The sequence below is a fragment of the Gossypium hirsutum genome, chromosome A07 (assembly GCF_007990345.1).
Source record: "Gossypium hirsutum isolate 1008001.06 chromosome A07, Gossypium_hirsutum_v2.1, whole genome shotgun sequence".
Taxonomy (NCBI): Eukaryota; Viridiplantae; Streptophyta; class Magnoliopsida; order Malvales; family Malvaceae; genus Gossypium; species Gossypium hirsutum.
The window spans coordinates 9929065-9951334 of NC_053430.1; the positions used below are offsets into that span (position 1 = coordinate 9929065).

The 22270-nt window shown below is 33.0% G+C and overlaps 1 protein-coding gene and 1 long non-coding RNA gene across 3 annotated transcripts; one reads left to right on the forward strand and one right to left on the reverse strand.

The window, feature by feature from the left end:
• The first annotated feature begins 13370 nt into the window (after positions 1-13370).
• Positions 13371-14497, forward strand: LOC121232102 (uncharacterized). Of its 2 annotated transcripts, none has more exons than XR_005930307.1 (2): positions 13371-14020; positions 14210-14497. It is a non-coding gene; the product is annotated as an uncharacterized lncRNA (long non-coding RNA). The 2 variants fall into 2 exon arrangements; XR_005930306.1 differs by having other exon boundaries at positions 13371-13922.
• Positions 14498-20447: 5950 nt separating this feature from the next.
• On the reverse strand, positions 20448-21871 carry LOC121232103 (uncharacterized). Its single transcript, XM_041117530.1, has one exon. It carries the CDS (start codon positions 21786-21788, stop codon positions 20799-20801), a length of 990 nt encoding a protein of 329 aa, XP_040973464.1. The 5' UTR covers positions 21789-21871; the 3' UTR covers positions 20448-20798.
• Between the last annotated feature and the right edge of the window lie 399 nt (positions 21872-22270).

Consider the following 22270-nt stretch of genomic DNA (forward strand, 5'->3'; position numbering starts at 1 on the left):
GGTGAAAATTGACTTGTTTTGAATAAAACACATTACAATTAAGTCCAATATTATTTGAAAAAATAAAGAGAGAAAATATAAAAACATAATTTGAAATTTGATATATGACATTTGAAAAACTTTCTTTTAAGTACTTTTAAAAAGATTTAGCCTTTTATGTAAATCACCTAATTTAAGCACTTAACCTATTAATGAAAATTTTATGTGAAAAAATCAAGTTAAATAAGAATCGAATTCAAATTTTCAATAAAAAATAACGTTTTTTTTGCATGAGTTCAACTTTAGAATTTCTGAAAGTATAATTGAAGACATTGAACTAAAACCTAAAACTTAAAAACACTCCATACTTCATTAAAATCCATAAAAAAAACATTAACAATCTCATCACTCTTTCTCTTTCCCAAACTAACTCAATCTTCAAAAACCCATTCAAAACCTATCTAAATAAGAAATTCAACGTTCTTATGTTATACTAAACTTATAACCACTTAAAGTATACCCCCAAATCATCAAGAAAGTAACAAGAATCAAGCTCCCTCACTCATCCTTAAATCAACCTGAAAATGAAGAAAAGGTGAATATGGTGAAATCATGACTTCAAAGATTGAATTGATAAAAAAATCGATGAGAAAAACAAGTTTACCTTGTTGAATTTGATTGATTTGATTCTGATTGAGAGAATTTGAGAGGAAAACTCAATCTGTAGTTTTTCTTAGTTGCATGGAAAGAAAACTACGTAACCATTCCCTTCAATGGATTTAAATAGGGATGGTAAAATTCGAACCGCTTGACGGATTATGAACTGATCTATTCTGAATAGAGTAGATTTTTTTTTGTTTGAAAAGTGGATGCGGGACATGGAAGGTGGATTTTTTTTCTTTTGAATAGTGAGTACTGAGCAGTTATAGTAATTGTTTGCCCTATCCCGACCCGCTCCACTATATAAAATTATTATTCTATCCTTACATATAAACTATTAAAAAGGTAAAAAGGTAAAAAGGTAATTATAAAAAACATTCATATATTTTATGTTTAAATATTTTTTGAATAATTATGTCTAAATATTTACTTAACTTTAAAAATATTAAACATAATAAGCAAAAATTGAATTGAAATGAAGCGAAGCGGAGTAGGGTGAGGCAGCGATGGATGCACTCAACATCCATAGAGGTGGTAATGGTTTTCAAGATTATACACCCATTATGGAGCAAGGTGGGTGGTGGAGTAGAGTGTGCCAATTGTGAAGAGTAGTGAATTTAGTAATATTTACCCTCACTTCACTCCATTGCCATCCCTAATTTTAAGCTAATGATCTAATTGCTCTCTTACTCTTGAGCTTTTAACAATTTAAGACGTCCTAATTCTAATATTAAATTTTACTCTGAAGCATTTGCCTCACAAATTTCTAAATTCTTACAAAATAATCATTAACCCAATTTCTCATCTAATTTAATATAATTAATGAAATTCAATTATACCAAGTCTTAAAAATAACTCGATACCCATTCTTAGAAACCTATTATACACTCTTTGATTACCTAAAGTTTAACTAATAATAAGTTGTATTATAATGTGATAAGACAACATATATGAATAGGTAATCTAAATTGTCCATAGTCTATAGAATCAGATTGAGCAAATGATTCAAATTATTAGGGAAAATTATGTCGTCTATAAGCCCAATTAGGAAAATAGTTTATCTTGGTTATCAAAGTGGATGACTCTAAGAAATTACGAGGTAGATGTGATTGTTTGGATTGATAATACATTGAATTGGATTCAAGTAGAATTTATCTTAGATTGATTTATGAATTTATTCACTTGTGACATTTATAGTTTGACTTACTAAGTAACTGATAGACCATGTATGTATAATTCATGTACTTTGATGTGCTGAAAATTTGAGTTGTTGTGATAGTAAGCCAAAAGTTGGTATGTTTTGTACATGACTTGTGCATGGCATGACATCACTTGCAATAGCGAATTTATAACTTGAATATAAAATAAATGGTATCCTCTCATTAGAATTTTATAGTATGTGTTTACAAAATTAAACTCTCCAAAAAATGAAAATAAAAGTGATAACCAATTCTTCTTAGCAATGAGATCTGAGGGACTTTTTGTTGTTGTCTTGACTGTCTCAACTATATAATTGGTGTTTTATACAATGAAAATCCTTGGTTTGTTGTTTCCTTTTATAGTGATCACTTGTGTTGCACCTAACTTTTTATTTTTCTCAAAAGCATTCGTGGTCAATCATGTTTGTTGCATATATTGACATGGGTATTAGGATATCATCATCTAGGAAGTCTCAACATAAAAGATCTAACAATAAGTTTCTAGAGAATATTTACAAGAGAAATAAAAAAAAATTTAAATATTTTTCTCTTGATATTGATGCTCAGATATCTCTCTCTTGAGTTTTGAAATGTTCATGGAACGTATTTATATCAAGGAATAAGTTTATGAACGTTTATGGTCATCGAGGATGAATTCTATTTGTTGAAAGAATTAATTTCGGGCTTAAAAATTGTCACTGTAACGTATGTCTCAAAACTTGACAAAATTGCTCAAGACATGGTTGAAAAATAGCCATTACACAGTCTTTGACAAGCTATGTCTCGAGACATAGACAAACTAACTTATGTCTCGAGATATGTCTGTAGACTTGCTAGCTAATGTCTCTAGACATGCAGCCCTTGAAGTAGAATTTTACTTCGAAGTTTTCATGTCTCGAGACATGTAGATGTCTCGAGTCTTACATACCAAAGTCCCTTAAAAAAATTTTAAACATCTTAGAACACTTTAGTATTAACTCAAAATTATTTAAATAAATTAAAAGATATTTTTTGGTATATTGCAAATCTATGAAAATATTTGATAAAAATTTTAACCATATTTTCACTAAATGACTTAGGAAATATAATACAAATCAAATTTATTTTAAACATTGTTATGTAAAAAATTTAAGACATCAAAGCCAACAGACCTTTCTTAATAAAACTAATACATTGAGAATCAACTCAAAATACTTCAACGCAAAAGATTAAAGCTCATTGGCATAAGATGGACCTACTTGCTCAACAACAATAAATGCCTTTGCCATTTTTGAAAAAGGGGGGGGGGTTAATGAGATCCGCAGGATTTGCTATTGTTGCTTGGGGATGCTGATGGAAATTTTGTTTCTACCATTGCACTTGAATTGAAGCTGTTTTTATAGATTTTTTTGAATTGTCCTTAGTTTGTTTCTTAATATTTCCCCAAATTTACTATGATACTTTTAATACCCTGCGTTTTAATTGTTAATGCTTTATTTATCTTGCATTAACAATTGATTCTATGGTTTGAATTCATAGTTGAGTGTATGAATTAATAGAGAATATTGAGTTGACTATTCTTACTGCTATTAAGTTTTTTTTTTTTAAATAATCAAAATGAGAGATTGTTAGTGCTAGTTATAACTATTAGTCATATCATCAATTGCAACTTAAAAGAAAAGCTGATCGAACGATATAAGTTGCCTTATTTAATTGACACATTTTGACCAAATTTGCTAGGACCATTAATTGTTGGTTTTTAAAGATTGTTAAAAAATATATTAGTGAAGACTTCATGTGGAAGAATCAAATGAAGCAACGATCAAATTTGGACTTTAAAAACAATTAAAATTACATCAATTTAAATATCTAATGATTTAAGTAATTTGACTTTGAGAAGATGTTTACGAGTATGAAGTATAATTAAAAACCTTTTTAAGTGGTTATTTTAGAGAGATTAGTGATTGCCTTTTTTGTGTTATATATTGTAGAACTTGTTTAAGTTGGAGGTGAGAGTTAGAGAGCAATTTGGAAGTGTCTTTTGAGTGCCAAATTTGTAAGTAAAATATACCAAGGAGACTTTGAACAAAGTTTTCTTGGAATTTGGCATTGTAACATAAAGATAGACTTTCAATTGATGGATTAATAGTTTTGATTCTTAATCCAATCAGTATACTAACATTGGTTAGTTCTCTCCCCTTCTTTTACTCTATTTCTTGTGTCGAAACTATTTTTAATTTGAAAAATTGAAGTCGACCTAAAAACAAAAATGGAGTTGTCACTGATCTTTTTCAAGGTGTAATCGGATCACCTTGAAATTGATTATTTTAATAAAATATTTTGATTTATTAAAACAATGATTTTGGGTCTACGAAATTTGAGGAAAAAAAAGAAGGTTCAAGAGTCGGTTATGCACGAGGAAGGGTTAGCACCATCGTAACACCCAAAATTGTTACCAATTGACTAATTAATGTCCTAACGTTGAAAATTTGAAAAAAAATGTTAAAATACGATCCCTTTAAAAATGTATGAACAATTCGAGTTGAATTTTTAGGATTCCCTCGTCTCAAAGGAATAAAATACCACGTACAGCACGTTAGTATACGATATTTTAAGCCTCCAAAAACTGAGATCATCCCATTATTTCCAAAACACGCAACGAAATTTCGAAAAGGGTATTTGGTTATTTGGTTCAACGATAAATCGAAACCCAGTACGTTAGGGCACGATTCCTCGAATTTCCAAACACGAAACGTTGCCTTGTTTTGAGGAGTTTCCAAATAAACAATTATAAAACGGGCTCAAAATATATTCGTTTGGTTTACTTAAGGGTAAAAAGCAATCGATATTGTGCGAAAATTTGGAATTTAAAATTCAATGAAATAACAAACATACAAGCATAGTATTGAACATGAGATGAAAATATGTGGCAATAATATTACATTGTGCAAATACTAATATTAACATTTAAAGGCTAATGAATTAAAAGCAAATTTAAAGACATACTAACACAAATAACATGTGGCCAGTTTTTAAAACAACTAAACAATGATATAAAGGAAATGCAATTTAGAAACATCAATATGCAAACAATCAATCATATATATAAATCTTGAAGAAAGTAATTTACATGAAAGTTTGAAACAGACCAAGAAAATAAAATAAAATAAGTAATGTATGAAATAATAATGTATAAATGAAATTTTAAAATAAATAATGAATATAAAAAAAGGTAAATGATATACAAAATAATATGTCAATCTAAATAAATAATATACATGAAATGAGATAACTTAATATAAACAATATATACAAAATATATATATTAATAATTTATGAAAGTGTTTGAAAAAAACAAATGTATGTATATATATTTATGTACGAAAAGAAATAACAAATAAATCTCTAAAGTATAGAATTACAAGAGAGAATTTTAAAATCAGTCAATCATATAACGAATCAATATAAATATATACCAAAAGGAAATAAAAAACTTAACAATATATAATTAATTAAAACGGTACAAAATAACATGTTAAAATAATATATGGAAAAAAGATGAATAGTAAATAAATTATAAAGAATATAAAATATGAATTAAAACTTAATTGAAAAAAAGTTAAAATCAAAAGGATAATTTGTAAACCAAAAAAAAAACTGTTAAGACTAAAATGCGAAGTGTATAAACCAATAGGGATCAAAAAAGAAAATAAACCAAACCCCAAAAACGGATCATCTCAGCGCGGACTGAAATGAGCATACATGTAAATTCCAGGGATAATTTAAAAGATTAAAGAAAGCATAAACATGGCTCGATCGAACGCTAGCGCGAAGGAGGGGGACTGATTGCGTAAATTTCCCATTTAGAGCCAAAACGCGGGTCCTGCCCCCACCATACGGCGTCGTTCCACTCTTATCACTTAAAAACATTGCACCCCTTGTTTTTCAAAAGAAACCCTAAAATTTTGAGATCCCCCTCACTCTCCTCTCTGTTCTTCGCCGAAAGGCTAATGCCCCAAGCCTTCAATCGCCCGCTTGCGACTAGTGACACAAGGCCCTCCGACGGTGCAAGCATGATGCATGGTAAGCCTCTTCTCCTCTCTCCTATCTTTAGTATGTGTCGTGGATTCGAATGAAAAGGGAGAAAAAAATGAAAAAGAAGAAAACGGAATAAAATTACAGTAAGTAATTCACATTCAAAATATTCTTTTAGTTGCTCTTTATTGATTTTTTACACTTCGTCTTTTAATCCGTATTTTATTTCTCTGAAGTAAAAAGGTAAAAAAAAGGTTCGTTTATAATCGAAACTTGAAGACTTTATAGCCAAATACAAGCAGTTTCTTGCTATTCTTTTGCTCAAATTGCAGGTCGTGAAGGCGTGAAGGGGCGCACCGACGTGAGGCATGCGACGCTCGAGCCTAAGGTCGTGCTTGGCGTGCCAAAGTGGGACGAATGGAGACTGCGGTGCAAAAGGGTAGTCTAAGGTTTGTTGTTTCTAAAAAAAGATTTGGGCCATTGGGCTTGTGTAATCGGGCCTGTTTAATTTTAGTGATTTGGGTCTGTATTTTTGGGTCGGGCAAAATTTGGGTCTTACGGCTGCCCCTCTTTGCTCGTTGTTGTGTAACGAGAATGAAGCAAATACCACAAAAGGCCAATTTTGCCTGGTCTTGCCACATCTCGACCTTTTTATGCTCATCTTCTTCAAGTAGCCCCATTCCAACCCATTGCATCTTCAAGGGTATAGGAATTGCGCTTTCAATCCACTATACATCCTCGGTCTACTCTATTGCGACTTTAGGGAGATAAAACTTGTAATTTCAACCTGCTCCACATTTTGGGAAACAAGATTCGTTATATTTGATCTGCTCCACTCTATCTCAAGGAAATATGGCTGGTGACTAAAATCTGCTCCATTGCCGATACATGGAGATAAGATTCACTGTCTTCAATCTGCTCCACTATTGCTTAGAGAGATAAGATCTGTAATTTTCAGTCTACTTCCTTGCTATCTTAGGAAGATAAGACTTGTATCTTCAACCTACTCTCTTGCTACCTCAGAGAGATAAGACTGGTGGCTAAAATTTACCCTATTGCCGATACATGGAGATAAGATTCACCGTCTTTGATCTGTCCCACTACTGCTTAGGGAGATAAGATCCGTAATCTTCAGTCTGCTCCGCTGCAACTTTAGGGAGATAAGACTTGTATCTTGAACCTGCTCCACTGCAACTTCAGGAAGATAAGGCTGGTGGCTTAAATCTGCTCCATTGCCGATACATGGAGATAAGATTTGTCGTCTTCGATCTGCTCTACTACTTCTTAGGGAGATAAAATCTGCAATTTTCAGTATGCTCCACTGTAACTTCAGGGAGATAAAGCTGGTGGCTTAAATCTGCTCTATTGCCACTACATGGAGATAAGATTTGCTGTCTTCGATCTACTTCACTACTGCTTAAGGAGATAAGATCTGTAATTTTCAGTCTGCTCCACTGTAACTTTAGGGAGATACGACTTGTATCTTGAACCTACTCCACTGCAACTTCAAGGAGATAAGGCTTGTGGCTTAAATCTGCTTCATTGCCGCTACATGGAGATAAGATTTGCCGTCTTCGATCTGCTCCACTATTGCTTAGGGAGATAAGATCTGCAATCATCAGCCTGTTCTACTACTGCTTAGGAAGATAAGGCTAGTGGCTTAAATCTGCTTCCCTACTACCTCGGGAAGATAAGATTCGCCGTCTTCGATCTGCTTCACTACTGCTTAGAGAGATAATATCTAAAATCATCAGTCTGCTCCACTGCTGCTTAGGGAGATAAGGCTAGTGGTTTAAATCTACTTCCCTACTACCTCGGGAAGATAAGATTCGCCATCTTCGATCTGTTCCACTACTGCTTAGGGAGATAAGATCTGCAATCTTCAGCCTGCTTCACTACTGCTTAGGGAGATAAGACTAGTAGTTTAAATCTGCTTTCCTACTACCTTGGGAAGATAAGATTCGCCATCTTCGATCTGCTCTACTACTGCTTAGGGAGATAAGATCTGCAATTTTTACCGGTGTTGCTACACCGTCCTCTGGGGGACATGTCCTGTAGACTCAGTTTCATATGCCTATGTTTATGCCAAATGATTAGGATACTATGATCAGAATGAATCAGATGCTCCTAACCAAAATGCGTTATGAATGATATGAATGTAGAAATTTCATGAGAATGATTCCTTTTTAAATGCTTAAGGTGTCATCACTCGTTATTCATCAGAGTTTTATCACTGACGTATTATGTTGCCTTCTTTACTCAGCTAGTATCTTCGACAGAAAATCATCTTCTCCAATCCATCCCACTGCAACTCAGGGGTATAGGATTTGAATATTTCCATCAATTTGGTCTATTTCACCATTCCCCGAGTGTCATGACCAGATGTGTACACCCGATATTTGCATGAAAAAGGAATATCATTTCTCTTTTCTCAAGAATAATCCCTTTTATGCTTGGGTTGACCTTGCTCGTTTCTGTTATTGACGGTATATCTTGTCTTCTTGTTCAACCGATATCTTTGACTAAAAATTCGAAAAGATAATCTCAATTTGGACTCAAATATTTTCAACCCTTAAGTTGGGTAAGTTCTAAACAATAGTCCTATTTCAGGTTCCTACACTGTTTAGAAACTTCTAGAGTAATATGCAAAATTCCTTTTGTGAAAGTGTTATTAATCCATTAATCCTTATTTCAATACGAGCACTTGAGAAAGATTATAAAGATAGACAAAATTGAAATTTATTAAGAACAAAATTCGAAAAGAATGGATTAATCAAAGAAAGCAAATATTGCCGAAATACAAAAATAGGAAAATGAAACAAATAAGATCCCTAGATATCGCAGCCTGAGCTTCTTCGTACGAACTCTTTGAGGACCATTTTGAGCTTATCATGTGCATGAAGATCTAAAGTACTTTGTTGATGCTTCAAAACGTAGCATACTTCCTCTTCGTTAATTCAAGCAGAGCAAGACTACCACATGTCTCATTTTCGATCGAAATTTGAACTATTTTTTTTGGGTTTTCAATTTAAAAATACTTTGGTTTCAATGCACCCTTTGCGGGTTTTCACCTTAGCCTCTTCTTTTAAGCGAAATACCTCTTAAGTAAATTCGAATTCACTGGGTTAGACAGGCTCTTGCCGTCCATCTCAATTAATATCAATGCTCCTCTAGAAAAAGCCTTCTTTACCACATCAAGTCCTTCCCAGTTTGGCATCTATTTCCCTCTGAAATCTTTTTGCATAGGGAGGATCTGTTTCAATACCAAGTCCCCCTCACGGAATACTCTAGAGTGAACATTTTTGTTGTAAACTCGCATCATTCGCTTCTGGTACATTTGTCCATGACGAATAGCCTTCAACCTCTTTTTTCAATCAAGTTTAGCTGATTATACCGGAACTGGATCCATTCTGCTTCGTCTAGCTTCAACTCTAATAAAACCCAGAGAGAAGGAATTTTGACTTCAATGGGCAAATCTGCCTCCATCCTATAGACAAACGAGTAAGGTGTTGCCTCGGTAGAAGTTCTAACAGATGTCTGATAGGTATAGAGTGCAAATGGTAACCTTTCATACCAATCCTTGTAGGTCTCAGTCATTTTCCCCACAATCTTTTTGATATTTTTATTAGTTGTCTTAACTGCACCATTCATTTTTGGGCGATATGGTGACGAGTTGTGGTGCTTAATTTTAAACTGTCTGCAGACCTCTACTATCACGTTGTTATTCAAATTTAACACATTGTTAGATATGATCCTCTCTGGTATGTCATATCGACATATGATCTCTTTCTTCAAGAACTTGCTGATAGCCGACTTTGTGACGTTGGCATATGAAGCAGCCTCCACCCACTTGGTGAAGTAATCGATAACTACAAAGATGAAACGATGTCTGTCAGAAGCCATCGGCAAAATCGGCCCAATGACGTCCATCCCCATATTGAGAAAGGCCACGGAGAAGACATAACATGAACAGATGATAGAGGCACATGAATCTTATCTCCATAAATTTGGCACATATGACATTTCTTGGCGTAACTGATGCAATCTCCTTCCATTGTGGACCAGTAATACCCGAATCTCATGATTTGCCTGGCCATTGTGAACCCATTGGTATGAGTCTCACAGATACCTTCATGTACTTCTTCTAGGATTTTCTTAGCCTCAACAGCGTCAACACATCTTAGCAGCACCTGATCCCTCCTCCTTTTATACAGGATCTCTCCGTCTAAGATTCTCGGCCTCAAGTTTCTAGACATCGGCATCTAACCTCAAATGCATCTTTTCCTCCTTCAATCGTTCTATTTTTTCCCTAACTCCGGATTTCTCTTTTCGAAGTCCTGTTTTATGATTTCTAGCTCAGAGGGGATTACTTGCAAATATTCTTCCATCAGTCGAATGCCCTCTAAACTCAGCTCAGGGATATTATCATTAATCATTTTATTCAACCACCCATTGTATTCAAGAGTCGTCTTGAACCTACAGCAATCTCTTCATTCGACGTATTTTCTTCCACGCATTAGAAATCTCTCAAACCTTTTTCTTGTAATTGTCCTCCCCATACGAGAACTCACACTGAGCTAGCCCATGTGTTATCGGTATAAATTGTCTTGATCTGTACTATCTTAAAACAAGCAAAGGAATATTTTCAATGGCTCCTCAAATTTCAGGCAGAGGTACCCAATCAAAACTCCCACACCGATAGAGGATCTCATCGAAAACCAACCAAGAAGCACTCCACTCAACATCCTCTTCCTGGAAATTTTGAAGGAGCGCGATCCAATTCTCTTTTGATATGTCATCTCTGTAGGGCGTGACTTTATCTCCTTTAACAGAGAGTAATTCTCAGAGAAAACCCGATAAGAAAACTTTATCTACCTTCTAGAAATAGCTATGGAACCAAGCCGCCAGTAACTGCCCACACCCTATAAATCTACCTTCACTTGCCTCCGACATGCACTTAAAGATCTAAACGTCTCCGCTAGAATTTCCGACACCAGTGTGACCTATTTGTCAAGTCGATCAAATAAGTGAGCAACTGCTTCATCTATATGCCTTAAAGCTTTGGGGAAAATTACCAAACCATAAATACTTAAGGCGAAGACATCAACTTTCTTCTTTATGTCTGGATGTGCTACAATCAAGTCCCTCAAACTCACCCAAGGAATGCATTTACCATCACATTTCTGCTGAATTCAGGCTGTAACCCACTGTTCACTCATCCCGATGATACTCATTAATTTCTTTACAAAAGTTGGAGCATTAGCAGCCTTAGAATAAGCTTTGTTGACTTGAACCTTTGGACAACGAAGCAAAGCTGTGTACTCCTCCACAATAGGCACCAAGTCCACCTTCCCGAAAGTGAAACAACTATATGCAGGGTTCCAAAATTGAGCCATACCCCGGAACAAGTGCTTGTCTGCCTTGATATTGAGCAGTTAGAGTAAGTCATCGAAATTTTGATAGAACAGTTACTTAGTCACATCATCCCAACGGGCCCATATATCCTTCAACTCTCGAAACTCATTTTGTGTCACACTGATACGAGTGAAGTCCCACAACTCCGACGTATATCCTTCAGCTAGGTTATCCCCTTTCTCAAGTTGCATCTTCTCTGACCACATACGGAGAGCCGCATTATCCTCCACTTTATCAAGGAATTCACTTTCCATGACAAGCTTTCTAATTTAGTAACTGAACAGGAATCGACACCTCTTTAATATGAAATGACATCAATCATAACCACAACAAAACACAACAAGTTAGTATCGAATAATAAAAATCAAAGCAAATAGAAAATAATCAAACACCTATCTGGGTAATCGCTAGGGTTCAACATAGCTCTATCTAGGGCAGGCTCTTAGAGTTCACTATATGTGGCTCGGTTCTAAGAAAGGGTATCTGAACCTACAGATTCCTCAACCCTCACCCATTATAGGCTCATGTGGATCGAGTTCAGTTCAGGGGAATACATTTCCCTATGGCCATGCGGAGGTGAAAACCTCACGAAAGCATAGTTTCTCACTCCCACTTAAAAGGTGTGACCACAACGGTCATGCAATGCATTGCAAAGGGATATAAAAACTCAAGACACAAAAACATGAATAAAATAATGAAAACCATAATACCAATGAAATGTAATGAAAGGATCGTATGTTAAAAACCAAAATTTTAATTTTCGACAAAAGGACAAAAAATAATCAATTTTACGGCTTGACTCGCTTATTGGTCCCAGTGGAGTCGCCAAGCTATCGAAACCATTTTTAATTTGAAAAACGGAAGTTGACTTAAAAACAAAAATTGAGTCGCCAGCGATCTTTTTCGAGGTGTAATCGGATCACCTTGAGATTGATCATTTTAATAAAACATTTTAATTTATTAAAACAATGATTTTGGGTCTACGAAATTCGAGGAAAAAAAGAAGGTTTGGGAGTCAGTTACGCACGAGGAAGGGTTAGCACCCTCGTAACGCCCAAAATTGTTACCAATTGACTAATTAATGTCCTAACGTTGAAAATTTGAAAAAATGTTAAAATACGATCCCTTTAAAAATGTATGAACAATTCGAGTAGACTTTTAGGATTCCCTTGTCTCAAAAGAATAAAATACCACGTCCAGCATGTTAGGATACGATATTTTAAGCCTCCAAAAACTGAGATCATCCCATGATTTTCAAAACACGCAACGAAATTTTGAAAAAGGTATTCGGTTATTTGGTCCAACTATAAATCAAAACCCAGCACGTTAGGGCATGATTTCTCGAATTTCTAAACACGAAATGTTACCTTGTTTTGAGGAGTTTCCAAATAAACAATTATAAGACCAGCTCAAAATATATTCGTTTGGTTTACTTTAGGGTAAAAAGCAATCGATATTGGGCGAAAATTTGAAATTTAAAATTCAATGAAATAACAAACATACAAGCATAATATTAAACATGAGATGAAAATACATGGCAATAATATTACATTGTACAAATACTAATATTAACATTTGAAAGCTAATGAATTAAAAGCAAATTTAAAGACATACTAACACAAATAACATGTGGCCAATTTTTAAAACAACTAAACAATGATATAAAGGAAATGCAATTTAGAAACATCAACATGCAAACAATCAATCATTTATATAAATCTTGAAGAAAGCAATTTACATGAAAGTTTGAAACAGACCAAGAAAATAAAATAAAATAAGTAATGTATGAAATAATATTTTATAAATGAAATTTTAAAATAAATAATGAATATAAAAAAAAGGTAAGTGATATACAAAATAATATGTCAATCTAAATAAATAATATACATGAAATGAGAGAACTTAATATAAACAATATATACAAAAAAACAATATTAATAATATATGAAAGTGTTTGAAAAAAATAAATGTATGTATATATATTTATGTACGAAAAGAAATAACATATAAATCTCTAAAGTATAGAATTACAAGAGAGAATTTTAAAATCAGTCAATCATATAATGAATCAATGTAAAAATATACCAAAAGGAAATAAAAAAACTTAACAATATATAATTAATTACTACGGTACAAAATAACATGTTAAAGTAATATATGGAAAAAAAAGATGAATAGTAAATAAATTATAAAGAATATAAAATATGAATTAAAACTTAATTGAAAAAAATTTAAAATCAAAAGGATAATTTGTAAACAAAAAAAAACTGTTAAGACTAAAATGCGAGGTGCATAAACCAATAGGGATCAAAAAAGCAAATAAACCAAATCCCAAAACGGATCATCTCAGCGCGGACTGAAATGAGCATACGTGCAAATTTCAGGGATAATTTAAAAGAATTAAAGAAAGCATACACACGGACCCTTCCTGCGGGTCAGGTAAATGCGCGGGTCCTCCCCCCACCATACGGCTTCGTTCCACTCTTATCACTTAAAAACATTGCACCCCTTGTTTTTTTAAAAGGAACCCTAAAATTTTGAGATCCCCCTCACTCTCCCCTATGTTCTTCGCCGAAAGGCTAATGCCCCAAGCCTTCAACCGCCGGCTTGCGACCAGCGAAGCAAGGCCCTCCGGCAGTGCAAGCACAATGCTCTGTAAGCCTCTTCTCCTCTCTCCTATCTTTAGTATGTGTCGTGGATTCGAATGAAAAGGGAGAAAAAAATGAAAAAGAGGAAAACAGAATAAAATTACAGTAAGTAATCACATTCGAAATATTCTTTTGGTTTCTCTCTATTGATATTGTACGCTTTGTATTTTAATCCGTATTCTATTTCTCTGAAATAAAAGGGTCCAAAAAAAAAAGGTTCGTTTACAATCGAAACTTGAAGACTTTATAGCCAAATACAAGTAATTTCTTGCTATTCTTTTGCTCAAATCGCAGGTCGTGAAGACGTGGAGGGGTGCACGGACATGGGGCGCGCGACGCGCGGCCTGGGGTCGTGCTTGGCGTGTCGACGTGGGACGAACGGAGATTGCGGCGCAAAGGGGTAGTCTATGGTTTGCTGTTTCTGAAAAAAGATTTGGGCCATTAGGCTTGTGTAATCGGGCCTGTTTAATTTAGTGATTTGAGTCTGTATTTTTGGGCCGGGTAAAATTCAGGTCTTACATCTTGTTTTAAAATAATAATTTGAAAATTTCCAATTTAATAAGATCAAACTTTTTTAATTAATTGACGATTGCCCAACCAACAACGCCTTACAAACTAAATTTTAATTGGAAAATTTAAAATTTTAATTGAAATTCTTTTAGTATTTTTTTAAAGGTTAATTCATTCTATGAACGGAACCATATAATTCACAAAGAAAAAAAAATAGTAAACACTCATCATAGATAGTAAAGGATAAGCTCTATTAATACAATAAAGGTTTTAGCCTCAGCATCAATAGAACATTATGACACATTGATAATTGGCTTTGTCACAACTCAAGTACGACATATCTGGAGTGATTGCAAGCACTTAATATGATAAAAAAAAATCAGTCTCGGTTGGTCCAAAGTAGCGAGCAAAAATCGACAAAAGAATCGAGCATTCACTAAATAAGAGAGGACGACAATAAAACCATCTCTAAAATCACTTGTAAAACTAAGACTACCTGCATAAGCAAGACTAAAAAACGTGCTACAAGAGCAGACAAAAACTTTTAAAACTGAAGACTTGTTAAACAATAAAAAAACAAATAAAAAAATATAAAACTTGAGACAACACGAGTCCAAATCGACACGTGAAATTATTTTTTTTCTTAAATACTTTCAAACCAAAAACAAATTAAGAAGTTGACGAACAGCCATCCACTTTCCAAGAAAAACTACTGGTGGCTGATGGAGTTTTAACGAACGACAGGCACCATCATTTGTCCGTCACAACTTGTAAAGATAACAAAGATATTCATAAAATAGATCTACAAACTAAAAAGAGAGAATGAATGAAAAGATAAAAGAAAAAAAAAGGTTGATGGGAAAGAAAATAGCCAGGCAATAGCCTCTTTTAATATTTTTTGAAATATGAAATGATTCGATATGAGAAATGAAAATTAGAATACAATTGAAAATTTTTTAATCATATATATTAGTTTGAAAAAAATATTTAATAAATTAGTGGAATTAGGAAATTATTTATTGAAATAGTGGAAATTGGAGGAGCCTAGAGAAAACGTCATCTCTAAATGCCCACTTCCCCTTCCCTTAATTTTCAGTTTCATGCCTGCTCCATCTTATAAAAGATGATATATTGTCATAAATAATCCTTGAAAGTTCATCAAAATTTCAATATAGTCTATCCATTTTGTAGGTTTAAAAGTAAATCATAACATTATCTTAAAAATAATACTAGTAAATCTTAGATTTCCATGTTTTATAAATAACTGTATTTCATTACTTTAATTTTTAATGTCTTATAATAAATTTTAATTTAAATGAAGATATAGTTTAAATTTTTAAGTCAAAAACAACAGTTTTTGAAATATAACTTTAAATTGAAGGGAACGTATAGAAATTTGATAAATTTTAAGGACCATATTGAAAATTTTAAGATGAAACTAATAAAATTTTAAATATAATTTTGAACTGGATGACCTAAATCGAAAAGTTGATGAATTGTTAGTGATCATTTATAATATTCTTCAATTTTTAGACTATGGAGGGAAGTCAGTTCCTCAACCACCAAATTTCATTTTTATGAATAAAAAAGGGAATAACATCATACTTGATCATTGAAAATTCATTAACTTTTCAATTTAGCCCATTCACTTCAAAATTATCTTGAAAATTTTATTAGCTTCATCTTAAAATTTTCAATTCAGTCCCTGGTAATTATCAAATTTTTTATATGTTCCCTTCAATTTAAAATTATATTTAAAAACTGTTATTTTTAATTAATAATTATTATAACACTTTAAAAATTAAAGCAACGGAATACGATTATTTATAAAATATGAAAATCTAATATTTACTTGTTAAAGAAGTACAATTTTTAAGATGAATTTTATGATTTACTTTTAAACCTACAAAATGGATAGACTATATTGAATTTATGAACTTTCAAGGATTATTTATACAATATATCATCTTTTTATAAGATGGAGCAGGCATGAAACTGAAAATTGGGGAAGTCGGCATGTGAAGGTGCCGTTTTCTCTTAAGGGATACCAACTGTATAGTCGACTCCTCCATATTTCAATAAATAATTTACTAACTTGACTAATTGGCAAATATTTTTCAAACTAATCTATATGTTGACCATTGAGGTATATAAGGAGAAGAAGATGGTGGTAGAATGGAGGAGAATAAAGTGAAGGCTGGTAAGGATTTAAACTTTTGAGAGAGTTAAGAGATAAGGAAGAGAGAGTGTCTACGTGAGTGTTTGAGTTGTTTGTATAGCTTTTTATGGTAAAAAGTGGGGCTAGATACGTGTCATAAAATCACTGACGTAAAAGTCTAATTTAATACTCTTGGCAATGATTGTGATGTAACGTCTTAAGATAAGATGTCTTAAGGCGATGGATAATCAATTATTTTAGCTCCCCATATAGTCTCAGTGGAGATGCCTTGTTCTGAAGTTCGTCAAGTTGATGTTCACAAACTAGACTTGAGATTCGCGGATTAACTCTGAATTCGTGTTATCATTTATTATCATTGAAAAATACGTGTCAAAACTCTTTTATAAGTACTTTGTGAGGTCCGCAAAATTGACTACTCAAAGTATAACAATATATGGATTCACTCCTTCTATAAAAGGTAATTTAATAAAGAGTAGTTTTCTCCCCCTTAAATCCTTGTTAAGGTTGTTTACCAAGTTGTTTAAGCGAACGGCAAAGACAATGGGCGAATTGATGAAGGTCAAATGATTGGTGAAGCCGAAGCCAAAGCTAAAGACACAGCCAGTGTGTGGTCGCGCCAACGGTAAACAGCTCATCTTTGTACGAAAGTCAGCAACGATTGTTTTTTTTTTTTTTAAGCCTCTTTTACCTTGCTATGCCAAATTCCAACAAAACTTTGTTCGATAACCGAGTCCAAAGCCTCCTGTGGTTGTCCAATGGAGAAGGTCGATTAATATTTATAACACAATTAAATTGATTTTTGTAACTTTGATATGAATATATCATAATATGATTTTTTTAATATTTTAATATTTTAAATATAATCATATTATATAAAAATAATTTCAACATGAAAAGTTATGATATTTGGGATAATAGTGAAGACGGAGCTGTATGTAAATTTGTGGGGAATACTGGAAGTAATTAGGGCAAAGTTAAGAATTATGCAATGAAAAAGTTGACATAAAACTAAAAAGTTTTGAAAGACAAAAGTTAAAATTTTTTGTGTTAAAGTTACTTGAATAGTATTTTAAAAGGTGGTCAAAATTACAATCTCTGCCTACTCCTTTGACTACACCATTGGTAACCAACATAACAAGGGTCATTATTAGCAGAATAACCATAAAAAAAAAAACCATACTCTGACCATAAGGTGGTCTGGCTTCTAACCCTTGGTTAGGCTTGTTTGATTGGATATAGATATGGTTTCTACTTTGATTTTCACAAATGTCAATAATTGATGTGGTCGAAAGAGGTTCACACAATAATCTCAAGAGTTGAGAGTATTTGGAGAGTTATAGAGATATTCGGGTATAGCTTTGATAGTTTTAAGTATAAAGTACACCAATAATTATTTAATTTTAGTGCTAATAACAACATAATTACTCAACTTTCAATTTAATCACTAAACTTTATTATGAAAATGACAAATCAATCACTAATAGAGATTTTCCGTTATAGAAGTAACAGACGTTAACTAGCTGCGATGGAACCCCAAGTAAGAACCCTAGCTGCTCGAAGAAAAAGAAGAAGAGAAGAAATGAAGATATCCACTGTTGATTTCAATTTTTTCTTTCATTTTCTCTGTTGATTTTCTCAGCATCTAAACAATGGAAAGTTTAGCCCTCTACGCCGCGGCTTCCTCTGGTTTCTCTTCAACCACTTCTTTTTTCCTAATCTCTTCTCTCATCTCCTCATTTTTGGCAGCCAGCTTTTTCTATTCCCTGCAATCCATTCCAGCCCTAAACTCTCGGCCAAACAAAAGTTGTACCTCGTGAGGGAGTTTGGTGCGATGCAGATAACAGCGGTTCTTGGGTTGCTTGTTATAACAAATTCTTGTTTTGGGATGTGCCAAGGTAGTAACACAAATGCAGGAGGAGATTTTGATTTTTGGAACAGGATTTCGGAGGAGCGCTTAGCAGAATGGGAATTAGAGGCAATGTTGGCGGTGTTGTTAGAACGACAAAGGTCTTCGAGGCGACGCTTCTCGATTTGCTTGGCTTACTCAGAAGCGTCAGTCATCTAGTGGATTAATATATGGAGATAACTCAAAAGATTGAAAATTCAACAAGATTAAAATAACAAAAAAATGAAAGGAAAAAAAATATGGTACTTTTATTGTGTTTTTTTTTTTTGGTATTTTGTGCTCTATTTGGTTACTGAGAAACTGGGAGGGGAAAATATAGTGGAATTAGAATAGTGTAAAAAGTGAAAGGAGGAAAACCTGAAAGGTTGAGAGAATGCTAGAAGAACGAGGGCTTTTTTGTTTTTTTTTTTAATTTGATTAAAGATGATTAAGGAAAGGAACCTAATAGATCTAACGTGGCAAGTTAATTGACCATGCCAACTAGTTAATGAGTCACTTACTTACTCCGTTAAGCTTGTAATAAAAAATATTAATAGGTAGTTGATTTGTCACTTTTTGTAATGTTAATAACTAGTTTATTATTTTTTTAAAGTTTAGTGAGTGAGTTGAAAGTTAAGTAATTATTTCATTGTTAAAATTAAAATTGGGTGACTATTGGTATAATTTATCCTAATTATAAATTAAATCGGAGACTTCTTGAATATAGGCAGATGCTGAATTTGGTGTGGCCCCTTTAGATGTTTTGTCGTCTAGAAGAGTTGAAGAGTGCTAGAGTAAAATCACGTAGTGCTATGCTAGGGTAAAATCATGTGAGAAGCACATAGGAATTGTCTGCCCACATATAAGCATGGTCTTTTTTGACAAAGCGATCGAGTTTACAAGATCTTCTTAAAGTGGTAAGTGTAACAAATATATATGTAAGAAAATTTTTATAATATAATGTATTCATGGGTGAAATCAGAAAATTATTTTAGGGAGTTAAAATTAAATTATAATTTTTATAATAGAAGATATATAATTTTATTATTTTAAAAATTATATTTTTATAATTTTTAAAAAATTAAATTAAATTTTTATATTTTTAAAAGGGTCAAAATATAATTTTAACTTTATTAATTTAAAATTTTAAAAATTTTAATTTTTTTTATTTTAGGATGCCAGCTAGGGGTGTGCATAATTCGGGTAAAATCGAAAAAATTCGGTTAACCGACCGAATTCGGTTAATCGGTCGGTTAACCGAATTTTTTCGGTCGGGGGTCGGTTAATTTTTTTATGATTTTTCGGTTAACGGTTAATTCGGTTCGAAACCGGTCGGTTAACCGAAAATTTTCGGTTAACCGAAAAAATTAATAAATAAAATTATCCAACCCAACCCAAACTCAATTACCCAACCCAATAAAACTAAAACTAAAGTTTACCCAATTACCCAATCAAATAAAACTAAAACTAAAAGACAACCCAATTTACTAAAGTCTAAAACCCAATTTACTTTAATAATTTATAAATTTTTTAAATTTTAAAAATAAAAATAAAAAAAATTCGGGTATTTTTCGGTAATTCGGTTAATTCGGTTAATTCGGGTAATTCGGGTAATTCGGGTAATTTTTAACCAAAAATAAAAAATACATAATTTTCGGTTAATTCGGTTAACCGACCTTATTAACCGAAAAAATTTCGGTTCGGTTAAATTTTTTTTAAAAAAAATCGGTTCGATTAACGGTTAAAATTTTTGGAAGGTCGGTTAATTCGGTTATAGTAATTTCGGGTCGGTTAACCGGTCGGTTAAGCGAATGAACACCCCTAATGCCAGCCCCTGTCAGTACCCCTAATTTTGCCACGGGATGTTTTGGTATATCCGATATTTTAAATACAATTATTTGTAAAAAAGAAAAAAAAAGTAACATAATAGAAGAAAAAGGATTACCAAGTCATTGCAATATGCAATTTTCATTCTTCCTTTTCTGGTATTTAATTTTGTTTTCAGAACTTACATACATGAACATGAACAGTAGTTTCTAGATCCCAATACAAAACATTAGGATTTTAGAATAAAACGAAAAAGAAAAATGAAGTACCTGACAGAGAATTTGATTACACTGTAAAAAGGAAAAAGAAAAGCTTGATCTGTACCCCATGTATGCATGTATGTACCTTTATCTCTCGGAAGTTGCTTGGTTTTCAATTCAAGCAACATGAATGAATCTTGATTCTTGAATACAAATTATTATCTGTATGAACATATTTTTGTGTATTATGTGCAGTCTTTAGTTTGGTTTTTGGATCAATTTCTATGGCAGTCCTTCAATATTCTTCAGCTTCACACAATCATCTTCCTCTGCAATTTCAATCCCGTAAGAACATTTACCTTCCTGGTTGGTTTTGCAGCTATTGAAGAAGAAGCAACTCACAACAGTATCAAGAACAACGATTATGGAATATAAAAAAGCAATGAAAATCGCTTCCAAAGCCATTGAAAAGCAGTTGAAATCACCACCATTACTATAAGCTCTCACAACACGGTAATGGAACAGTGCTTCAATGGCTGCCATGGTTAGATTCAGAGGTAAAGCCAATGTCAAAGCGGTTGAAGTTCTTCCTTTTATAAGAACACAAACTTTTAGAATGGACAAATATCCACCAGATCCTTGGATTCCAGATGAAACCAATGCAAAATTGGAAATTAAAATGGTATTGGCCACAAGAACCGAATAAAGAACAGCCCCAAAAGCTGACATCAAAAGAATCCAATTTGGGGATGAAAATCCCAACCCATCAAGGAAATTGAACCCAAACAACAAAACAGAGAAAGCTGTGGCGTTGGCTGAGATGATTAAGAAGAAATTGCAGATTAGAGTTTCGAGGAGAGGTTTGTAAAGTGAAAGAACCCAAGAGAAAGAAGGTTGTTTGAAGCTTTTCCCATGGCGAAAACAACTGATTACGGAGGCTTTGGATAAGAGGAAGAAAGAGAAGGTGAAAGGGAGTGCAAAGACAGAGAAACAGATGGTTTGGGAAAGTTTGGAACTGAGAAATGTAAAGGAATCTGATGAATAAGGGAACCCAGAGGCCTGGAAAACAACACTGAGACGGCCATGGATTGATTGAAACAAGGAAGAAGATGGAACAAAGATTTGGGAGAGAAGAAGAGAAAGTGAGTAAGGGAAAGCAAGAAGTGCAGGAGTTAAAGTGAAATAATGATAATTTTGAAGGAATGTGAAGATTGATCTTCTCATAATCTTGGTTGATTTCTCCATTTGAATGATGAGGGATGAAGAAAACATGAAAGTATATGCAAACGTAGCCTCAACTATGCCCCCTTTTATTCAAGTTGGGTGTTAATAGAAATGAATAAGATTGGCCAACCCCTAAACACCAAATCAATTTGTAGAGGGGGAGAGACATTATTATTATTATTATTATTATTATAGAGGGTAAGTTGTTTGGACATTGTTTATAACAATGAGATTCTTTGGACTCATTGGGTTTTATTTTTTACCTTTGTAATCTCAATCACCTAATAAAACAACTCATGTGAAAAAAAATAAAATATAAAAATTTGGTTGAAATTAGAAGTTTTCATGGGACCTTTTTTTAATTGCAAGTTTAACTTGATTTCATTTTATCAGAAACATCACATGTTTGATTGACTATTTTTCTTAATATAAAATTAATCTTAAATTATACGTACCATTCATAAATATTTGTGGGGCGTTGATAATATATATATAACCAAATCAAATGTAAACATATATATATATATAGC

What these genes read in the sequence shown, in the direction of transcription:
- LOC121232103 (XM_041117530.1), bottom strand. Translation starts at nt 21,788, where the DNA reads ATGTTTTCTTCATCCCTCATCATTCAAATGGAGAAATCAACCAAGATT.